Consider the following 22,548-nt stretch of genomic DNA (forward strand, 5'->3'; position numbering starts at 1 on the left):
CTTTGGGAACTGTGGGAGGATGGGTGGAGTGGGTAGGCGGTGGGCCAGGGGACCAGGGTTTCATTTTTGTTGAACGATGAGGATTCCCCTTAGTCTTTTAGGGGCCTTGAACCGACAGGAACTGAAAATCTCTTTAAATAGCATTTGCCACACTTCATCCCATTTCTTATTTAATGTTTTCGTAACTTCTCTAGGCAGCCAAGCAGCTTAAGGGATTCTGGTTTGAGGTTCTCCTGTGTGGATGGGCTTTGCCTGTTTCCAGGTAGGGCCAGGGCAGAGGCCTAGAGTATCCTTCATTCCCTCAAGCCCTTGCACGCTGACCTGGATGCTGCTGCTGGAGGTACCCTCAAGCCAACGGGCATTGAGCTTTGCTGCAGAGAAGGCAGCCTGCCTTGGGCTCCCTGAGTCCAGGGTGTGCCCAGGCATCCCTGGCTTTCTGTCGCCTTTTCTTTCTTTTTTTTTTACCTTCCAAACTAGTCTTTAGGCCTCTCCTGGTTGGCCTTTGACTGGTGACAAGCAGACTGTCTTCACTCAGTCTCCCTCACCACCAAGACTGGCACTGGTCTGGGAGGATGAGGCGGGTGGAATTACCTTTGATAGAGGACACTGAGGCTCGGAGCCCTCAGGTGACATGTGAAAAGGCATACCAGGAAATCAGTGACAAAGCCTAAAGCCTCTATCTTGTCCCTTCCTTCCAGCCTTACTCCCCACTCCGTCTCATCTCCCTTCTGTTACTGATTAGTAGACATGCAATACATATACATGAAAGTTTCTGCTAAGGCAGGAGCCCACTGGGCCACAGGACTTGCTCAGGCATGTCGCCGCACACAGGCGGGTGTTAAGGAGAAAATCTGGCTGTGAGGAGCCTCCATTGGTGAGTGGGCGGCTAGGGGGATGGGGAGGAGCAGGGAGCCACCTTTGGATCTCTGTCACTCAGTGATGTCATAGTCATGTTCTGTGAGTTCATGTTCTGACAATGACCAGTTTGTAGTTCAGCTTCAGGCCAAGTGCTTCAGCTCCATATAAGAGGTAGCTTTCTTGAGAGCAGAGATCGAAATATTTCCTATGCAAAGGATGGAAATACTTCCCGCGCGTAAGCGCAATCCTTTCATCATTCGAAGTATGTGGGGAGAAACAGATGGTCAATGGGCAGGGTTGGGGCAGTGAGGCAGGGAAGCGTGGATCTTGAGGGTGGTATCTTGAGGGGGCCAGCTTGGGTTGGGAAATGCTCTTATTTCTCTGGTTTGCCATTGAAGCTGCTGCCTCTGGGAATGCCCTGGGTGTGCCCATATGTGAGTACGTGTATACATGTGCTGTTTGTGAATTGGCATGGGCTTGTGTGACCCTTGTCGTCCATCCAAGGGCCCACCACCCTGGTTCCCCCACCAAGGTGCCTGCCAACTGTGCCGTGTCACTTGCCACTTTGGGCAGTTGCTGGACCCCAACTTGAATCTCTGGTCTAGAAAGGCCTGGCAACCTTGAGAGGCTAGGGTGCTCTGGCAGAGGCGAGGTATTGGTCAGATCACTTGTGGTAACCCTGCTCCCCTCTAGGCCTTGTGGAGACAGGGGAAGAGGGAGTGGCTTGGGCAGGTCAGGCCCTGGGAAACTGGTTGTAGAAGGAGCAGGGAGGGGCTGTCTGTCTGGAGAAAAGGCCTGGCCTGCCATGAACTCTCTGAGGGGTGAGGGATTACCCTGTGTGGAGATGTTGACCTTAAGGCTCAGAGGTGGCTGGAGATGGCAGGAACTGCCATGAAGGAAGACGGTAAGCTCCCTATGAGTGGAGGTATGCAAGCAGAAGGCAGGCAACCACTCAGCTGGTTCTAACAGGACAGAGGGATGGATGAGGTGGCCTTAAGATCTCTGAACTCCTGAGTCTGTAGTGTGGACCTGGGTTAGTGACACAATACCTGCCTGCTCTTGTCAAAAGCAGCACTATCTCTGCCTTTTTTTTTTTTTTTCCGGAGTCTTGCTCTGTTGCCCAGGCTGGAGTGCAGTAGCATGATCTTGGCTCACTGCAACCTCCACCTCCCAAGTTAAAGCGATTCTCCTGCCTCAGCCTCCCGAGTAGCTGGGACTACAGGCGTGCATCACCACACCCAGCTAATTTTTTTGTATTTTTAGTAGAGACTGGGCTTCATCAGATTGGCCAGGCTGGTCTTGAACTCCTGACCTCGTGATCTGCCCGCCTCAGCCTCCCAAAGTACTGGAATTACAGGCATGAGCCACCGCGCTTGGCCTCTATCCTTGCCTTTTGATCTGGATTGGAACCTTGATGATGGGAGCCAACAGCACCAGCTGCAGGGGCTCAGGCTTGGCTGGGAGGCTCAAAGGAGTTGGTAAGAGGGGGGTAGGGGTGAAGAAGCAGGTGCCCTGTGAAGCCAGAACCTTTGCACACCTCAAACTCAGCCACGGTTTCTGGAAGCAGCATTTGGAAAATTCATGTTCTGGTGGGGCTTACTTCTGAATATAGGACTCATAAATAGCTGGATCTCTTGGCCTTTCAAAGAAAAGAAAAACCAAACTCATGACATCTCTTCCTTTGCATTATTTTCTCCAACTTTCAATCTTTAAACTACTCTTTTCCTCACCCTTTCATTCTTTGCAGGCAAAGGCCCTCAGATACGTTCTTTCCAAATAGGGCTGATACTTGCATTTGAAGTGGAATATTTCTTCCTTGCGTGGGACTGTCCTATGCAATGTAGGATATTTAGTATCCCTGGCCGTTCCTTCCTCTTATTGAATTCCAGCAACACCTGCCAGTCATCCAGGCACAGGCCCCACGAATTTCAGAACATCCCTTACAGAAGTGACACTGCGGCTCCTATACTTTGAAAAACATTGCCTGAATCCCCAAAGAAGTGACTAGCTCAAGGCCATACCACCAGCCAGTGCTAAAGTTGAGATCAAGTCAAATCCCATTCATTCATTCACTCATTCATTCCCGAAGCTTTAATTCTTCGCTCTAGGGTGTGTCAGGAGAGCAGAGGGAATGAGAGCCTTGAACCGAGGAAGTGAAGAGGGTAAGAAGAAAAGTGTTATTCTTTGCCCACAAAACCACAATTTCTCACAAATTCTCTGCTCTTGCCAAATTTTGTTTTCCTCTTTTAGCCCGTCAGTTCCGCAATTTCGGGCGTAAATAAAGACTTTCTGGCATTTAGTGGAAAGAGCCTAGTTGAGCACGATCCGCAGAAGCGGAATCAGGTGCCTTTCGGATGGGCAGCGAGATCCGAGGGCCAAATCCCGAGGTCTTGGCGAGGAAGCAGCTGCCCTCCGCCAGACACCGAGGAGCGAGCTGCAGCGGCGTTTCTCTCGCGGCGCCGCGGTCGAACCGGGTAGAGGTGGTCTACCATCGGCCCTCCGTGGTGGGCCCAGGGGTGTTTCCCCGGGCAGGGGAGCTGACTGGAGGCCAGGGGCGCCGAGGCCGCGGTGCGGCGGGAGCAGAGGGCAGCGCAGCGGGGCTGGACTTCACCATCCTACGCCAGAGGCCGAGGCCTCCGGGAATCGCAGAGCCACCTCTTCAAAACCCTTGGCGATCTGAGCTCTGTTCCCCGAGGGGGCTGGCAAGGTGGGCGGGGCGGGCAGGCGAGACTAGGTCTTTCCCTGTTTGGCCTCCGTAGCCGGCGCCGGCGGGTCGTTCTGTTTGAATGAATGATCCCAGCAGCCGCGCCCAATGGGCGTCCACGCCTGCTTAATATGCATGAGGCCCGCAGCCAATGGCCAGGCGAGGAGGTTGTTTTAAACGGCAGAGCCCGCTGGCCAATCAGGCGGCTCTCGTGGAGGCAGCTAGCGCGAGGCTGGGGAGCGCTGAGCCGCGCGTCGTGCCCTGCGCTGCCCAGACTAGCGAACAATACAGGTACGTCTCGCACCGCCCGCTCCCGCCGCCGCCACCGCCACCGCCGCCGCCGCCGCCGCCGCCGCAGCGCCCGCACAACTTTCCGGCCCGCGCCGCCGCGAGCGCGCCCTGCCGCCGCCTCCCTCTGCCTCTACTCCCCGCTCCCTTCCCGCCCCCTCCGCCTTCCCTCCTGCTAGGCGGCCGGGAAGGAAGAAGCAATTCAGGTGTTTCAACTTTTCCAACGCGTTCCCCGAGCTCCTCGCTTTCGGGGGTCGGCCCCCTCGGCGGACTCCCGCCCGTGGCGGCCCCAGGTGCCGCAACCGGGAACCCAGGGCCCCCGAGGCCAGATGTTCGGGCAGCTGCGGCTGCGGCGGCTGGGCGAGCAGAGGGGCTGCTGCGGGCTGCGGGCTCTGGGTTCCGGCGGCGCGCGTCCCGGCGCTGGGCGGCGGCAGCAGGAAGGGGGCCGGGAGCTCCCCGGCCCGCGACGGACTCCGCTGGGGGACGGGCGGCCGGTGCCCGCCGGGGGCTGCGCGGCTGGTGCCCGCCGGGGGCCGCCTCACGGGCAAACTTCCCTCCCGGGCTCGGCCCGGCGCTGCGCGGGCCCGCAGGCTACGCCGCTGGCTCTGCGTTAACATGGCCGTCGCGGAGCGCCCGGTGGCCCGGGGGGGCGCGGGCTGGCCGCCCCCCGCTCGCCTCCCGCCCGCCGGGCGCCGCCGCCGCCGCTAACATGGCTGGCGCGGCGCTGGCCTCCGGCGAGGGCAGAGGAGGCGGGCGGAGCGGGCGGCGGGGCGCCCGGCGGGCTCCGGCCTCGGCCCCGGCGCCCGCGGCCCGGGGCGGGCAGCGCGGAGGGCCGGGGGCGCCGCTGCGGGCCCTGGAGCGGCCGAGCGTCATGGCTGCACGGGCGCCTTTGTTATCCCGAGGAGTGCGCCCCGCGCCGGGGGGCGGGGAGGTCCGGCCCGGGCCCCCGAGCCCCCGGGCGGCCCGGGCGGGGCGGGGCGGGGCGGGGTGGGGTGGGGGCCGACGGGCGGGCGGGCGGCGGCGGGGCCCGGGCCGCTTTGTTCGCCGCCGTCGCCGCCGCCCGCGCCGGCCGCGCGCGGATCAGCCATTTTAGCGAGTGGGACTCCGAGGCGCGGCGGACGCCGCCACCAGTGCCGCGGCTGCCGCCGGCCCGGCCGCACACCCCCCGCGCACCGCCACCGCCGCCGCCCCCGGCCCTGCGTGTTCCCCGGGGATGACAGCGGCGGATTTCAGGGGCACTTTCTTTCATCAGGAGGCTTTTGACAAAATGGAAGGTGAATTACGGGTGTCCCGGTGACCCGGCACGGGGGCCGAGGCGGGCTGCCTGCTGCCGGCCGGGACTCCCCCGCTCCCGGTCCCGCCCCGCCCGGGCCGCCGCTGCGGGGCTCTGTTGGGCAGCCTCGCGGGCGGCTGCTGCCGAGGGGAGCTCTTTAGTTTTACATGATGACCTTGGGTGTGGGAAAAGGAAAAGATGGCGGGAAGCTGGGGGGTGGGACAGGGACGATGACATGCCGCAGCTGCATTTTGATTTGGAAACTTTGGAGAAAGTGTTCTCGGCTGGACCTGCGTTCTGGGTTACAGATGAGTACGACTAGCCCTTTTGATACACCCTCTCCCTTTAGATAGTGACGAAGTGATGAATTGAACTAATAGTACGGGGGTACCTGCTCACTTTCCAGATCTCCCGTGTTGTAAAGGCATTTTTTTGTAAGCCAAAACGCATCAACAATAGTGACAATTTCAGATGTCCCCTACATATAGTTCTGCTTTGGTCTTGTGTTCAGCAGTGGTAAAAGTTGTTGTTTTTAATTGCGTTAACAGTTAGCAGATGACCAGATAGTCTTAAGTCATAGATTTCAAGCTTCTATCACCCCCACCAAATGTGTCCTCTCCGTGCCCTTCCCACTTTGTGATTGTAGTTTCCGAAACATAGCAGTTCTGTAAACGTAACACTGAGTACCCTACTTGGGTCGGCTCCATTTGGAGAACTCGATCGCTCTTGAGAAGTAACTCGCAAACCAGCGCGCTTCGTGCTGGTCAAAAGTTAAATGACAAGCGACAGTGAAGCTGATTTCTTTCCTACTCTGCCTTCTGCCACTGGTGTCCGGCATTGGGGGAAGGGGACTTCCTAACAGCAAGTGTAGTTTTAATTTTGCTCTGCCTTTGGTACGTCTTGTAGTTCTTGTCAATTCCTCCTTGCTTTTCCTCATTGTATTTCTTTGTTTCTCTTCTATCACAGTCAGGATGGCTAAAGGTGACCCCAAGAAACCAAAGGGCAAGATGTCCGCTTATGCCTTCTTTGTGCAGACGTGCAGAGAAGAACATAAGAAGAAAAACCCAGAGGTCCCTGTCAATTTTGCGGAATTTTCCAAGAAGTGCTCTGAGAGGTGGAAGGTATTTTTCTTTTGTACCCTTCAAACTAGTCTTAGTTGGGTTTCTCACTTTGGGGTTACTTACCTTCAGAGTTTCTCCCAGATAGCTGCTTGCTTCCTCTTTTACTTTTACTTAGAATCATTTTTGCTTGTCTTAAGAATTTTGTGTGTGTGCTTTTATTTTTTTAAGGCCCTGCACAGGTTTCAGGCCTTTACCTACCCCCTTTTGCAAGTGGTTCTAGCAACTGCCAGTTTAATCACAAGAAACTGAATAGGTATGTGTTCACTGCATCGAGGGATTTAACGAGTCCTGTTCTTTGCAGACGATGTCCGGGAAAGAAAAATCTAAATTTGATGAAATGGCAAAGGCAGATAAAGTGCGCTATGATCGGGAAATGAAGGATTATGGACCAGCTAAGGGAGGCAAGAAGAAGAAGGATCCTAATGCTCCCAAAAGGCCACCGTAAGTGACTATAGGATTCAAGATAACAATTAATACCTTTTCTTCTGCTTGGAGGATTTGGTTTTTTGGTCGTCCTGTATTTCATTTCAGAATGAAATATTTTTTAAAAGATACTTAAAAGATGGCGATACCTCTGCAAACCATTCTGTACTTGGGCTTTACGACGCAGTGCCAGCGTTGTCTGTGGTTAAGGCTGAGGTGTTTGTGGGCTGTGCGTTGTCTGTTGGCCTTTCCGTTGTGAAGGAGGCACTCTAATTTTGGTTGTCAGGGTCCTTGAAGTATGTTCTTTATGCCTTTGCCAGTAACTGAAAGACTGGGACAGCACCATATATATATGCGCATATATATACGCATATATATTATATATGCATACACACACACACACACACACACACGTATTTTTGAAATGGAGTTTCGCTCTTGTTGCCCAGGCTGGAGTGCAAGGCGTGATCTCAGCTCACTGCAACCTCCACCTCCCAGGTTCAAGTGATTCTCCTGCCTCAGCCTCCTGAGTAGCTGGGATTACAGGCATGTGCCACCATGCCCGGCTAATTTTTTAATATTTTTAGTGGAGACGGGGTTTCTCCATGTTGGTCAGGCTGGTCTGAAACTCCCAACCTCAGGTGATCCGCCTGCCTGGGCCTCCCAAAGTGCTGGAATTACAGGTGTGAGCCACTGCGTCTGGCCTAGCAGCATATATTTTTGTAACCTTATACGTTGTAGAACCTACAACTTTGTAGCATTGTGTATGGTGTCATAGATCACTTTAGGGAGAAGTCATAGTGATAGGAGGGAGATGCTACTCAGGAATGTGGGATTTCAACTTTAACTCAAATTTTTTGTGGTTTCTCATGTAATGTATGTAATTCTTCCAAGGTCTGGATTCTTCCTGTTCTGTTCGGAATTCCGCCCCAAGATCAAATCCACAAACCCCGGCATCTCTATTGGAGACGTGGCAAAAAAGCTGGGTGAGATGTGGAATAATTTAAATGACAGTGAAAAGCAGCCTTACATCACTAAGGCGGCAAAGCTGAAGGAGAAATATGAGAAGGTAAGGTGGGGCTGGTAGCCTGGACTGGTGAACAGGCAGTGGCTCTGCTATCAGTAGGTTGCAGGGCATGTGGCAGCTTTGCTGGGCTGAGTACTTAGCATAGCGTTCAAGGGCCCATCCCCCTGCAAGGTAGCTATGGGTGCTGGTGTTCGTGCTTTCTTTTGACAGGTCTTTGTTTTGGGGACAACTTCAGGCTTGAAAAATTTTGCTTACTCTTTAAGAAAAAAAAAAATGGTAGCAGAGGATTTGATAGTGCTACTAATGTGACTTGAAGGACACTTGAACACCCACTAACTTTTAAATTAGAATGGCTAAGAACCAAATTCATATATGGAAACACTTCAAATATATATGATAGCAGCACTGTCTTACTTGATTTTAATTCCTGTCCTCTTACCTGAGATGAGGACTGCATGTTTCTACTTTGTGTTAGAACAGCCGTATACTCATTTGAAATGTGTCCCTCTTCCTCTAGGATGTTGCCGACTATAAGTCGAAAGGAAAGTTTGATGGTGCAAAGGGTCCTGCTAAAGTTGCCCGGAAAAAGGTGGAAGAGGAAGATGAAGAAGAGGAGGAGGAAGAAGAGGAGGAGGAGGAGGAGGAGGATGAATAAAGAAACTGTTTATCTGTCTCCTTGTGAATACTTAGAGTAGGGGAGCGCCGTAATTGACACATCTCTTATTTGAGAAGTGTCTGTTGCCCTCATTAGGTTTAATTACAAAATTTGATCACGATCATATTGTAGTCTCTCAAAGTGCTCTAGAAATTGTCAGTGGTTTACATGAAGTGGCCATGGGTGTCTGGAGCACCCCGAAACTGTATCAAAGTTGTACATATTTCCAAACATTTTTAAAATGAAAAGGCACTCTTCGTGTTCTCCTCACTCTGTGCACTTTGCTGTTGGTGTGACAAGGCATTTAAAGATGTTTCTGGCTTTTTTTTTATTTGTAAGGTGGTGTTAACTATGGTTATTGGCTAGAAATCCTGAGTTTTCAACTGTATATATCTATAGTTTGTAAAAAGAACAAAACAACCGAGACAAACTCTTGATGCTCCTTGCTCGGCGTTGAGGCTGTGGGGAAGATGCCTTTTGGAGAGGCTGTAGCTCAGGGCGTGCACTGTGAGGCTGGACCTGTTGACTGCAGGGGGCATCCATTTAGCTTCAGATTGTCTTGTTTCTGTATATAGTGACATAGCATTCTGCTGCCATCTTAGCTGTGGACAAAGGGGGGTCAGCTGGCATGAGAATTTTTTTTTTTTAAGTGCAGTAGTTTTTAAACTTTGTTTTTAAACAAACTGTAGAACTCTTAATTGTCAGCAAAGCAAAGAGTCACTGCATCAATGAAAGTTGAAGAACCTCCTGTACTTAAACACGATTTGCAACGTTCTGTTATTTTTTTTGTATGTTTAGAATGCTGAAATGTTTTTGAAGTTAAATAAACAGTATTACATTTTTAAAACTGTTCTCTATTATAACAGTCAATTTCTGACTCATAGCAGTGAACAAACCCCCACTCCATTGTATTTGGAGACTGGCCTCCCTATAAATGTGGTAGCTTCTTTTATTACTCAGTGGCCAGCTCACTTAGGGCTGAGATGAAGGAGAGGGCTGCTTGAAGCTACTGTGTGATTTTGTTTGTGTCTGAGTGGCATTCAGATGAAGTCTGGAGGAGCTAGGAGAAGGACATAGGCAAGGTTCAGCAGCCTTCCAAGGTATAGGAAGGTGGGTGATTAGGACTGAGGCTATCTAGGTTTAACTTTTGCCCCACCTCCACCCCCTATTTTGTGGGGCCAGATGCATTGCTAAACAGCAATTTCAGAGTGTATGGTGTGTCAAAAATTAAGGCCTTATTTTTTCTCTTTCACCCCTACCCCACCGTGTTTCTGGCACATATCACATTATTTGTGGTGCCCAACATTTGGGGTCTTGAGCCTGCTGCTGGTCTCCTGGATGCCTGTGAGGGTATGTGGGATGGGGTGGTGGGGTAGGGGACAGTATCTTTTTTTTGCTCCTACTTTACTCCTTCAGAACACCAAACACCCCAAGGAAGATGATAGGCTCCATCTTGGGCCACCTGAGCTATAGGGCAGGCTAATGGAATCAACCATTTCTAAGCACCAAGTGTATCATGAAAAGTTGAATGGCCTACTCGTAAGTTTAGCTCATTCACTGGAAATGTAGATTGATGTTCAATGTTAAACTGGAAGAAGCTTGGTTTGTGTGTCAGTGGTTATATTAGTGGGTAGTGTAACATTTTATCCAGGTTGGGGTGAGGGGAGATGGCCACAGTAGCAAGTGGTGACACTAAATACCATTTTGAAGGCTGTTGTGTATATACATCATTACATTACTGTCTGTAGCAATGAAGGATACAGTACTGTGTTGTGGGTGAGTGTTGCTATTGCCCAGCATTAATATTTGGGTGTGTATGTTTGAAGCTATGAAACACGCAGGAGTGTTTTTGTGGTATTAATTTTAAGAGAAAGCAGCTTTTTCTTAAAATTCACTGTTGAGAAACTTGCATGTCTGGAGGCGGTGTCCTCTCCACCCTGTCGGGTCCTGGATGAGTACGAGTTATGGTCACGGTCACAGCCTGATCTCTATGTATTCATAGCCATTCGCTCTCCCATCAGAACTGTTTGTCCTGAATTTGTTCCTCTAGTTCTAGAAAATGACCACTAATTTAAAAAACTCGGTTGTGAGGTTTGCCCAGAGGCACTTGTTCCAGAATTTCCCCTCCTGCTTCAGCCATGTCCTTGTCACTTGGCATTCTAAGCTAAAGCTTCAGCTTCCCAATTCGTGATGTGCTAGGCCAAGATTCAGGAGCTGTTGCCAGCCTCGTCAAATACGGAAGAGAAACAACCTGCAGTCACAAGGGAGTGATTTGTTAAGTGGTGCGCGTCTATCTCATAACTACATGTACCAACCAGGGAAGGACAAAGGATGGAAAGGGGTAACTTTTGTGCTTCCAAAGTAGCTAAGCAGAAGTGGGGAAGCAGTTTAGCCAAATGATCTTTGATTAGGCAAACATTGAGTTTTAAAGAGGCTGTCAAGTTGAGGCCACTTGGTCCATTAGCTGGGGCAGCAAGATCATTACTCAACGTTTTCACACTGTCACAAGATTGCTCTTCTAGTGGAATAATGCCCTAGTTTCTCTGAGATGATGTAAGTGGCATGATGTTACCTAAGGCTTAGGCTTAGCTTGATTTCTGGGCCCACTGTATGGGTTCTTAAGATGCCAACATGTTGCCTTTTTTTTTTTTTCAATTTAAAAGGATAGTACCTACTCCCTCTAACCACCTCACCCCATTCTTGAATGACATTTTATCCTTCAGAAAGAACAAGGCTGTGATGTAGTGACTATTGTCTGTGTCTCCTGTGTGTGTCTGTTCTTGTCACAAATGTATCTGGGGACGTTGGATGCATTCATTTTCTGTAATAAAATTTCTTAATCACTCTTCCCAAAAAGTAATCAGTGGGCTGTCTGCGATCTGTCTGAGATACTGAAACTGTACTTTTGGTTGATTATCATCAAGGTTTTAGAAGTACAAACTTTGTGGTAACCATAGATCTGAACTACTAACATTTAGTGGAATGATACCATCAAAATGACTCAAGTGTTAAGGACTCCAAAGCCCCAAGATCAACCTCCTGGCCCAAGGCATAAGGGGGAGTTGGCTCTGAAGCCCTGGACCAGGATAAATAGGCAATTTGCAGGATGCTAACGAGCTACTATTTGATAAAGTGGTTGGGTGCTTGTAATCAGCCAGCCCTGCCCACAGGGCTCCTCGAGGCCAAGGGTCTGGGCTTAGTTGGCTGACTCAGCCATGCCCAACAAAGAGTTCTGGATGAGAGCCACAGGGACCGCTTGCTGTTCTTGGCTCTCAGCTCAGTTTTCTGTGGAGCCCAAGGCTACCTGGTAAGGAAAGGCCATTGAGCCAGCTTGGCAGCCCCAAGCTTCCCTTACTGCTTCAACCAGAGCAGCCTCCCACCCTGTTTTATAAGTTGGGCATCCTACGATTTCAGCTTTCAAAAGAAGCTGGGATACCATATCAATAAAAGGAAAAAGACACACATGATCATCTCAATAGACACAAAAACCTTGACACTTTCATGATAAAAACAAGGGTAGAAGGGAACTTCCTCAACCTGATACAGGACGTTTAGGAAAACCCATGGGTTTATTCATGATTGTACTAGAAGTTCTAGCCAGGGCAATTAGGCAAGAGAAAAAGAGAAAACATCCAGACTGAAATTGAGAAGACAAAGCTATGTCTATTTGTAGATATGATCTTGTATACAGATAACCGTAAGGAATCTCCAAATAAAACTGCTAGAAAAATGAATTGATCAGCTGCAGTATACAAGATTAACATACAAAAACTAGTGTTTCTATATACTAGCCATGAACAATCTGAAACTAAGAAAACATTCTCTTAAATATCTACAATAACATCAAAAAATAAAATATTAGGAATGAACAATATAAGTGCAAAACTTACGTGGGGAAAAGTACAAAACATTAAAGACCTAAGGAAATAGACATTCCATGTTCATGAATGGGAAGGTTTAATGTTGTTAAAATGGCAATACTCCTGAAATTGATCCAGAACACAATCTCTATTAGAATCCCAGCTGGCTTCCTCTAGTAGCAATCAGGCTGATTCTAAATGTCATATAGAAATTCAAGAGATGCAGGAGATACCCAGATCAATCTTGAAAACAGTTGGAGGATTCACATTTCTTGACTTCAAAACTACTTTATTAAAACATTTTTTTTTTGAGACAGAGTCTTGCTCTGTTGTCCAGGCTATTGTGCAGTGGCACAATCACAGCTCATTGCAGCCTCAACCTCCCAGGCTCAAGGCGTCCTTCCACCTCATCCTCCCAGGTAACTGGGACTACAAGTATGCACCACCGCACCTGGCTAATTTAATTTTTTTTAGAGACAGGGTCTTACTGTGTTGCCCAGGCTGGTCACAAACTCCTGGACTCGATCCTCCTGCCTCGACCTCCCAAAGTGTAGGGATTACAGCACACCTGTGAGCCACCGCACCTGGCCTGATTTGAAAACTTAACAACAAAGCCAGGTGCAGTGGCTCATGCCTGTAATCCCAGCACTTTGGGAGGCCAAGGCAGGTGGGTCACTTAAGGTCAAGTGTTTGAGACCAGCCTGGCCAACATGATGAAACCCCATCTCTACTAAAAATACAAAAAAAAAAAAAAAAACCAGGCATGGTGGTGCATGCCTGTAGTTTCAGCTATGGGCCGGAGGCTGAGGCAGGAGAATTGCTTGAACCCAGGAGGTGGAGGTTGCAGTGAGCCAAGACTGTGGCCACTGCACTCTAACCTGGGCAACAGAGTGAGTGAGACTCTGTCTCAACAAAAACAAACAACCCAAAAACTTACAACAAAGCTACAGTAATCAAGACGGTGTAGTACCAGCATAAGGACAGACATATAGGCCAATACAATTGTGAGTCCAGAAATGAACCCAGACATTTGTGGCCAACTGATTTTTCAATAGGGATAAAAATAACATTCAATGGGGGAAATAATTTTCAACAAATGATGTTGGGACAACTGGATATCCATGTGCAAAGGAATGAATTTTGACCCTTCCCTCACAGCACATTCAAAAATCAATTCAAAATAGATTAAAGACCCAAATGTAAGAGCTACAACTATAAAATTCTTAGTAGGAAACATAAGTGTGAATTTCATGACCTTGGATTTGGCAATAGTTTCTTAGGACACCAAAAGCACACGCAACTAAAGAAAACAATAGATAAGTTGAACTTCATTAAAATTAAACAAAACTTTTGTGCTTCAAACTGTACCACCAGGAAAGTGAAAAGACAACCTACAGAATGGGGGAAACTATTTGAACATCGTATATCCTATAGGGATCTAGTATTCAAAATACATAAAGAACTATTACAACTCAGCAATAAAAAGACAACCCAATTTAAAAAATGAGCAAAAGATCTTAACAGACATTTCTCCAAAGAAGATGTATAAATGGCCAATAAATACATGAAAAGATCCTCAGCATCATTAGTCATCAAGAAATTTAAATCAAGACTATAATAAGATACTACTTAACACCCACTAGGACGGTTATAATAATGATAAAAAAGGGAGCTCTTTCCTTTCGCTGCTGCGACTACAGCCGTGAGTATGCTCAGGCTTCAGAAGAGGCTCGCCTCTAGTGTCCTTCACTGTGGCAAGAAGAAGGTCTGGTTGGACCCCAATAAGACCAATGAAATCGCCAATGCCAATTCCCATCAGCAGATATGGAAGCTGATCAAAGATGGGCTGATCATCCGCAAGCCTGTGACGGTCCATTCCCGGGCTCGATGCCAGAAAAACACCTTGGCCCACTGAAAGGGCAGGCACACACGCATAGATAACTGAAAGGGTACAGCCAATGCCCGAATGCCAGAGAAGGTCACGTGGATGAAGAGTGAGGATTCTGCACCGGCTGCTCAGAAGATACTGTGAATCTAAGAAGATTGATCGCCACACGTATCACAGCCTGTGCCTGAAGGTGCAGGGGAATGTGTTCACAAACAAGCGGATTCTCCTGGAACACAGCCACAAGCTGAAGGCAGACAAGGCCCACAAGAAGCTCCTGGCTGACCAGGCTGAGGCCCGCAGGCCTAAGACCAAGGAAGCACGGAAGCTCAGTGAAGAGCGCCTCCAGGCCAAGAAGGAGGAGATCATCAAGACTTTGTTCAAGGAGGAAGACACCAAGAAATAAAAGCTCCCCTTTTGTCTGTACATACTGGCCTCTGTGATTACAAAGGTCAGCCATTAAAATAAAACAAGCCTTTATCTGCTTGCCAAAAAAAAAAAAAAAAAAAAAAAGATAAAAAAGGAAAATAACTAGTATTGGTGAGGACGTAGAGAAATTACAGTCCTGGTACATTGCAGGTGGGAATGTAAAATGGTGCAGTCGCTATGGGAAACAGCTTGGAGATTTCTCAATAAGTTAAACATAGAATTACCATATGGCTCATCAGTTCTACTCCTAGGTATACACCCAAAATAATTGAAAACAGGTATTCAAACAAATACTTGTACATGAATATTCATGTACATAATTTTCTTTTTTTTTTTTGAGACAGAGTCTCACTCTGTCACCCAGGCTGGAGTGCAATGGCACGATCTTGGCTCACCACAACCTCCACCTTCCGGGTTCAAGCGATTCTCCTGCCTCCCGAGTAGCTGGGATTACAAGCGCGCGCCACCACATCCGGCTAATTTTTGTATTTTTAGTAGAGACGGGGTTTCACCATATTGGTCAGGCTGGTCTTGAACTCCTGACCTCAGGTGATCCGCCCGCCTTGACCTCCCAAAGCGCTGGGATTACAGGCATGAGCCACCACGTCTGGCCTCATGTACATAATTTTTTTTTTTTTTTTTTTTGAGACAGAGTCTTGCTCTGTTGCCCAGGCTGGAGTGCAGTGGCGAGATCTCAGCTCACTGCAACCTCTGCTTCCCGGGTTCACGCCATTCTCCTGCCTCAGCCTCCCGAGTAGCTGGGACTACAGGTGCCTGCCACCACGCCAAGCTAATTTTTTGTATTTTCAGTACAGACGGGGTTTCACTGTGTTAGCCAGGATGGTCTCGATCTCCTGACCTCGTGATCTGCCCGCCTCGGCCTCCTAAAGTGCTGGGATTACAGTTGTGAGCCACCGTGCCTGGCTCATGTACATAATTCTTAATAGCCAAAAAGTAGAAACAACCCAAATGTCCATCAAGTGATGAGTGGATAAAATGTGGTATATCCATATGAAGAAATATTGTTCAGCCATAAAAAGGAATGAAGTACTGATACATGCTACAACATAGATGAACTTTGAAATAATTATGCTAAAGAAGCCAGTCACAAAAAATTACATATTGCATGATTCCATTTATATGAAATGTCCATAATAGGTAAATCTATACAGAAAGAAAATAGGCCGGGCGCAGTGGCTCATACCTGTAATTCCAGCACTTTGGGAGGCAGAGGCAGGCGGATCATGAGGTCAAGAGATCGAGACCATCCTGGCCAACATGGTGAAACCCCGTCTCTACTAAAAATACAAAACTTAGCTGGATGTGGTGGCGTGTGCTTGTAGTCCCAGCTACTCGGGAGGCTGAGGCAGGAGAATCGCTTGAACCCGGGAGGTGGAGGTTGCAGTGAGCCGAGATTGAGCCACTGCACTCCAGCCTGGTGACAGAGCGAGACTCTGTCTCAAAAAAGAAAGAAAAAAAATAGATTAGGGGTTACCTAAGGCTTGGAGTTATTGGGGGGAAATGGAGACTGACTGCTAATAGGTACAGAGGTTTTTGGTGGATAATAAAAATGTTCCATAATTAGTGGTAATGGTTTACAACTCTGAAGTTTCTAAACATTTTACATTTTTAAATTTAATTTAACTTTTTTTTTTTTGAGACGGAGTCTTGCTCTGTCACCCAGGCTGGAGTTCAGTGGCGTGATCTTGGCCCACTGCAACCCCCACCTCCTGCGTTCAAGCTATTCTCCTGCCTCAGCCTCTCAAGTAGCTGGGACTACAGGCATGCACCACCATGCCTGGCTAAGTTTTGTATTTTTAGTAGAGACAGCATATTAGTCATGCTGGTCTCGAATTCCTGACCTCAAGTGATTCGACCGCCTCGGCCTCCCAAAGTGCTAGGATTACAGGCGTGAGCCACCGCACCCAGCCTTATTTATTTATTTATTTATTTATTTATTTATTTAGAGACAGTCTCACTCTCTCACCCAGGCTGGAGTGCAGTGGTGTGATCTTGGCTCACTGCAACCTCTGCCTGCTGAGTTCAAGTGATTCTGCTGCCTCAGCCTCCCATGTGGCTGGGATTACAGGCGCCCGCCACCATGACAAGCTAATTTTTGTATTTTTAGTGGTGACGGGGTTTCACCATATTGGCCAGGCTGGTCTCAAACTCCTGACCTCAAGTGATCCACCTGCCTTGGCCTCCCAGAGTGCTGAGATTACAGGTGTGAACCACCGAGTCTGGCCTAAAAAATGTACACTTTAAATGGGTGAATTTTATGGAATGTGAATTATATGTGTTGCCTTGTAAAAAAAAATGATGGAGATGGAGACCTGACTCTAGTGTGAGGGGATGGGGAGAGTAGATCTAGAGTGGAGACACCACTTTTAGGAGGTATGATCATGAAAGGGAGTGAAGAGAGAGAGAGGGAGGGGAAGCACGGTAGGGAGTGAGGAGCAGAAGCAGGGTGGCTTGTTTGATTGTTCTTGTTTTTGCGTTTGTTTCTGAGAAAGGATCTTGCTGTCACTCAGGCTGGAGTACAGTGGCATAATCACAGGTTACTGCAGCCTCAGCCTCCTGGGCTGAGGAGATCCTCCCACCTCAGCCTCCTGAGTAGCTGGGACTACAGGCACGAACCATCATGCCTGGCTAATTTTGTTACTTTTTTGTAGAGATGGGGTCTTACTATGTTGCCTAGGCTGGTCTTGAACTCCTGGGCTCAAATGGTCCTCCTGTCTTGGCCTCCCAAAGTGCTGGGGTTACTGGCCTGTTTTTGTTTCAAGATAGCTGAGACTTTAGAAGTTGTGATCAGTGAGGACATTACCGGTACATTGCCAGACCAGGAATCTTCCTTGAGCTCCAGACCCACAGATCCAATTGCCTCTTTGAGATACCACCTGGATGGCCCATTGGCACCTCTAACTCCACATGTTTAAACCTAAGCTCATCATCTTCATCGTTTCCCAAATGTTTTCTTCACCCCAGCCTGGCTCTTCCTTTTGTCACCCTTCATAGTCAGTTCCAAATCCTGCCAATTGTGTTTCCTAAAATACCGTGCATCTACCCCTCTCATTCATGCTGTCAGTGTAGGTGAATCTCTCATCTATAAATTCTCCCATGCTTTCTTCCTTTCTTTTCTTTTTCTTTCTTTTTTTTTTTTTTTTTTTTTTTGAGACGGAGTCTTGCTCTGTCATCCAGGCTAGAGCGCAGTGGCGCGATATTGGCTCACTGCAGCCTCTGCCTCCCAGGTTCCAGCGATTCTCCTGCCTCAGCCTCCTGGGTAGCTGGGATTACAGGCACCTGCCACCATGCCTGGCTAATTTTTGTATTTTTAGTAGAGATGGGGTTTCACCATGTTGGCTAGGCTCGTCTGAAACTCCTGAGCTCGGATGATCCGCCCGCCTTGGCCTCCCAAAGTGCTGGAATTACAGGCGTGAGCCATTGCGCCCCGCCAGGCTCTCATGCTTTCTTATTTATTTATTATTTTCTTTTTCATTACTTCTTCTTCTTCTTTTTTTTCCCCTGTCTTATGCTTTGTTAGGGATAGACCAGAACTTGCATTTTCAGGCTTTTACCCTCCATGGGAATCTCTGGCTTAGATGCATGCCCTGGTGACATCTGTTATGGTGCCATCTTACCAGGATGTCACAACTGGAGACATACTGTAGCTCAGGTCCTTACTGTCTTTTGTCTGGATGAATATAACAGCTTCCCAGATGATTTCCCTGTTTTCCCCTTTCCCTAGTCTATTCCCAGAACTAGTATAGCTACTGACAGTTGGTGCTCAAGAAATATTTATTGAATAAGTGATTAAATGAGTGAATGAATAGGGACAGGTCCGGGGAAAGTTCCGCAGTTGTAGACCATGCAGGGCATTTCAGGCCATCTTAAGAATTTTGAACTTTCCCATGATCAATGGAAAGCATTTATTTAAGAATTTTCATATGGGGGGATGTGAGGAGTGGTGGATAGTGATGTGATCAGTCATGTATTGTAGTTAAATGACTCTGGTAGCTGTGAGGAGAACTGATTAGAAGACATGGGGAGGCGCAAGAGTGGAAGCAGGCTCTCAGGATAAGCCTACTGCTACAAAGAACAATCCTCATTCTAAATGACTTAAAGCAATAAAAGGTTTACTTCTCAGTGATGTTACAGTCCAATAGGAAATTTGGCAGGCAGCCTTTTACATTGTGATTTAGGGATCCCAGATTCTTCCATTTTGTTGTGCCACCATCTTCAACCCATGTCCTTCATGCCACTGTAGAATGGGTTTTAGGGCTAGCCCCAGAAATGTCATTATATCACTTTTGCCCACATCCCATGGTCCCCAGCTGAATTGCAAGAGCAGTTTGGAGATGTGGTCATTCTGTGTGCTTAGGGAGAGAATGAAATGGATTTGTGAACACATAGCATTGTTTCTGCCATTCAGGGAGATAGGATTGGGGTGTTTGTGGGAGTCTAGATGAGAGATGCTGGGGGCTTGTATAAGAATGGCAACGTTGAGGATATAGAAAAGTAGATGGATTCAAGAGATACTAGGCTTATTCATCCCACATAACTGCAACTTACCCACCCCCCACCCCTGGCTTCTGGTAGCCACCATTCTATTATCTGTTTCTATGTATTTTTAAAAAAATACTCCACCTATAAGTGAGATCATGCAGTATTTGCCTTTCTGTGCCCAGCTTATTTCACTTAACATAATGCCCTCCAATTTCATTCATATTGTTGCAAAGGACAGAATTTTCTTTTTTTAAAGACTGGATAATATTCCATTGCGTATATTTACCACATTTTTTTTTTTTTTGAGATGGAATCTCTGTCACCCAGGCTGGAGTGTAGTGATGTGATCTCAGCTCACTGTAACCTCCACCTCCCGGGTTCAAGCTATTCTCCTGCCTCAGTCTCCCAAGTAACTGGGATTACAAGCATGCACTGCCATACCTGGCTAATTTTTGTATTTTTAGTAGAGAGGGGGTTTCACCATGTTGGCCAGGCTGGTCTTGAACTCCTGACCTCAAGTGATCTGCCTGCCTTGGACTCCCAAAGTGCTGGGATTACAGGCGTGAGCCACCGCACCTAGCACATTTTCTTTATCCATTCATTGATCAAGGGACACTTAGGCTGATTCCATATCTTGGTTATTGTGAATACTTTTGCAATGAACATGAGAGTGCAGGCATCCCTACCAGGTACTGACTATTTCCTTTGGGTATATGCCTAGAAGTGGGATTGCTGGGTTATGTGATAGTTGTATTTTTAATTTTTTGAGGAAGAGCCATGCTGTTTTCCATCCATCACGGCTGTGCCAATTTACATTCCCATCAACAATGTACAAGAGTTCCCTTTCTCCACCCTTGCCAATACTTATTTCTTGTTTGTTTGTTTGTTTGTTTTTTTGAAAATAGTGATCCTAAGAATTTCGAGGTGATATCTCATTGTGGTTGCAAAGGTTCCCTTTTCTCCACACTCTCACCAATACTTGTTATCTCTTGTCTTTTTGATAATAGCTATCCTAACAGGTGTGAGGTGATAGGTTGCATTGTGTAGGATGAATATGTCTAGAGAGCAGCTAATGTACAGTAAAGGACTATAGTTAATAATATTGTATTATTTACTGGAATTTTGTCAAGAGGGTAGATTTTAGGTGTTCTCACCAGGAAAAAAAAGTTAACTATGTGAGATGATGGATTTGTTAATTGGCTTGAGCGTAGTGATCATTTAACTAAGTATATGTGTATCAGAACATCATGTTGTGTACCTTAAATATATACAATAATTATACAATTTTAAAAAAGTTATTCACACTGCAAAAATAAAAAGGGCAAGAGAGCATTTAGGAAATAAGGATTGCTGGAACTTGGTGGGGGATTGGATATGGGGGATGAGGAAGAAGGAGAAGTTAAAAGTGAGTCCAGGCCGGGCACGGTGGCTAACGCCTGTAATCCCAGCACTTTGGGAGGCCGAGGTGGGTGGATCACCTGAGGTCGGGAGTTCGAGACCAGCCTGACCAACATAGAGAAACCCCCATCTCTAGTAAAAATACAAAATTAGCTATGCGTGGTGGTGGGCGCCTGTAATCACAGCTACTTGGGAGGCTGAGGCAGGAGAATCACTTGAAGCTGGGAGGCGGAAGTTGTGGTGAGCCGAGATCGAGCCATTGCACTCCAGCCTGGGCAACAAGAGCAAAACTCCGTCTCAAAAAAAAAAAAAAAGAGTCTAGTTTTCTCTCCTGGGGCACTGGAGGGATTGTGGAGTCTTTCAAAAACATAGAGCCCTGGCAGGGCACTGTGGCTCACACCTGTAATCCCAGCACTTTGGAAGGCCGAGTGGGGAGGATTGCTTGAGCACAGGAGTTTGAGACCAGCCTGTAGCAAGACTCCATCTCTACAAAAAATACAAAAAACAAAACAAACAAAAATAGTTGGGCATGGTGGCATGCGCCTGTGGCCCCAACTACTTGGGAGGCTGGGGTGAGAGGATGACTTGAGCCCAGGAGATCAAGACTGCAGTGAGCTATGACCCCACCACTGTACTCGAGCCTGGGTGACAGAGTGAGACCCTGTCTCAAACAAAACAAAACAAAAAAATGGAAAAAGAAAAAAGAGCCAAGAGGAGAAGGTTTGAGGGGGGATCATCTCTAGACTGCGCAGTGTTCAGAAACAGTAGCAGGTCCAAGTTCACACTTCTCCAGAGGGAAAGGTTTGTAACTTGGAATCACAGACCATTTGTGCTGTCAGTCTAAGCAGATCTCCCTTTCCCTCTTAAGACTTGATTTGAATGTGCATTTTCAGGCTATTTCCCACAAGTTTCCCTCTAGGGAAATCTCCTGCTTCTACATCCTGGTGTGATCTGTCTGCTATGGTACAGTCTTATGAGGGTGTCAGAGCTAGAAATTTCCCTGGAGGGAAATTAAATCCTTTGGGCTAGAAGGGGGATTTCCCCTTCCACACTCACACTTTTGTTTCTAAACTGGGAGCATTTGTGGAAAAGCTCAAAAAACCTTTCTGTTTTTGGCCTCAGGCCCCAGTTGGTTTTGTCAATCCACATAGGAAATATGAGATGCACATTTTTCTAGGCTGTGTATTTTGTTCCAGGCCTGTGGTGGGTTTTTGTTTGAAAAGTCTTTTGGAAGCATGTCAGCGGCGATACTGTGGCAATGTTGAACACAAAATTTGACAGTTCCCATTGCAAGATGTGTAGAACATATGATGCTTTTGTCCTCTGTCCAAACCCTCACTAGTTTACATGAAAAAGGGCTGATATTTCAGTGATGAAACATTAGCAGAAGGCTGAAATATGTCACTTAAAAATACTGGGCTAGTCATGATTTTTTTTTTGTTTGTTTGTTTTTTTGAGACGGAGTCTCGCTCTGTTGCCCAGGCTGGAGTGCAGTGGTGCGATTTCAGCTCACTGCAAGCTCCGCCTCCCGGGTTAATGCCATTCTCCTGCCTCAGCCTCCCGAGTAGCTGGGACTATAGGTGCCCGCCACCACGCCCAGCTAATTTTTTGTAGTTTTATTAGAGATGGGGTTTCACTGTGTTAGCCAGGATGATCTCGATCTCCTGACCTTGTGATCTGCCTGCCTCAGCCTCCCAAAGTGCTGGGATTACAGGAGTGAACCACCACGCCCAGCCAGCCATTATCATTTTTTTAATCTTGTTTTGCTGTAGCTGCTTTTAACTTCTATATCAAGAACTCTCTTCTGCATATATTTAATTTATTAAGTAAAAGAAGCTGATTGAGGAGCATAATCCCCAAAGTTTCTACCTCAATTTAGGTATTGAAGATCATCCTAAAACTAAGAGGTCCCATGGGATTGCAGAATAAACATCAAGTAGTACAGTGCCTATAAAGCAGGAAGAGCAAGAATATGGATTCCCCTTCCTCATGCTGCTCATACCCCAAACTCCCAACTCCAGGAATGAGAAAGTCTGGGTTCTAGAGAGGTTAAGTGACTTGTCTAAGGTTACACAGATAGCTGGGAGTAGAGCTAGGATTCAAACTGATACCCATTGACTCCAA

At 47.6% G+C, this 22,548-nt stretch overlaps 1 protein-coding gene and 1 pseudogene across 4 annotated transcripts; both read left to right on the forward strand.

Moving 5' to 3' along the window:
- The first annotated feature begins 959 nt into the window (after positions 1 to 959).
- On the forward strand, positions 960 to 11,205 carry HMGB3 (high mobility group box 3). Of its 4 annotated transcripts, none has more exons than XM_054545197.2 (5): positions 960 to 1,120; positions 6,090 to 6,244; positions 6,546 to 6,685; positions 7,562 to 7,736; positions 8,212 to 11,205. In XM_054545197.2, exons 1-5 carry the CDS (start codon positions 1,066 to 1,068, stop codon positions 8,347 to 8,349), a joined length of 663 nt encoding a protein of 220 aa, XP_054401172.1. In that variant the 5' UTR covers positions 960 to 1,065; the 3' UTR covers positions 8,350 to 11,205. The 4 variants fall into 4 exon arrangements, with proteins under 4 accessions (XP_054401172.1, XP_024096701.1, XP_024096700.1 ...); XM_024240933.3 differs by lacking the exon at positions 960 to 1,120 and adding an exon at positions 3,747 to 3,853; XM_024240932.3 differs by lacking the exon at positions 960 to 1,120 and adding an exon at positions 3,787 to 4,056.
- A 96-nt stretch (positions 11,206 to 11,301) lies between these two features.
- Positions 11,302 to 14,529, forward strand: LOC129053095 (large ribosomal subunit protein eL19-like; annotated as a pseudogene).
- Positions 14,530 to 22,548: the final 8,019 nt, after the last annotated feature.

The sequence above is a fragment of the Pongo abelii genome, chromosome X, assembly GCF_028885655.2.
Source record: "Pongo abelii isolate AG06213 chromosome X, NHGRI_mPonAbe1-v2.0_pri, whole genome shotgun sequence".
NCBI classification, from domain to species: Eukaryota; Metazoa; Chordata; class Mammalia; order Primates; family Hominidae; genus Pongo; species Pongo abelii.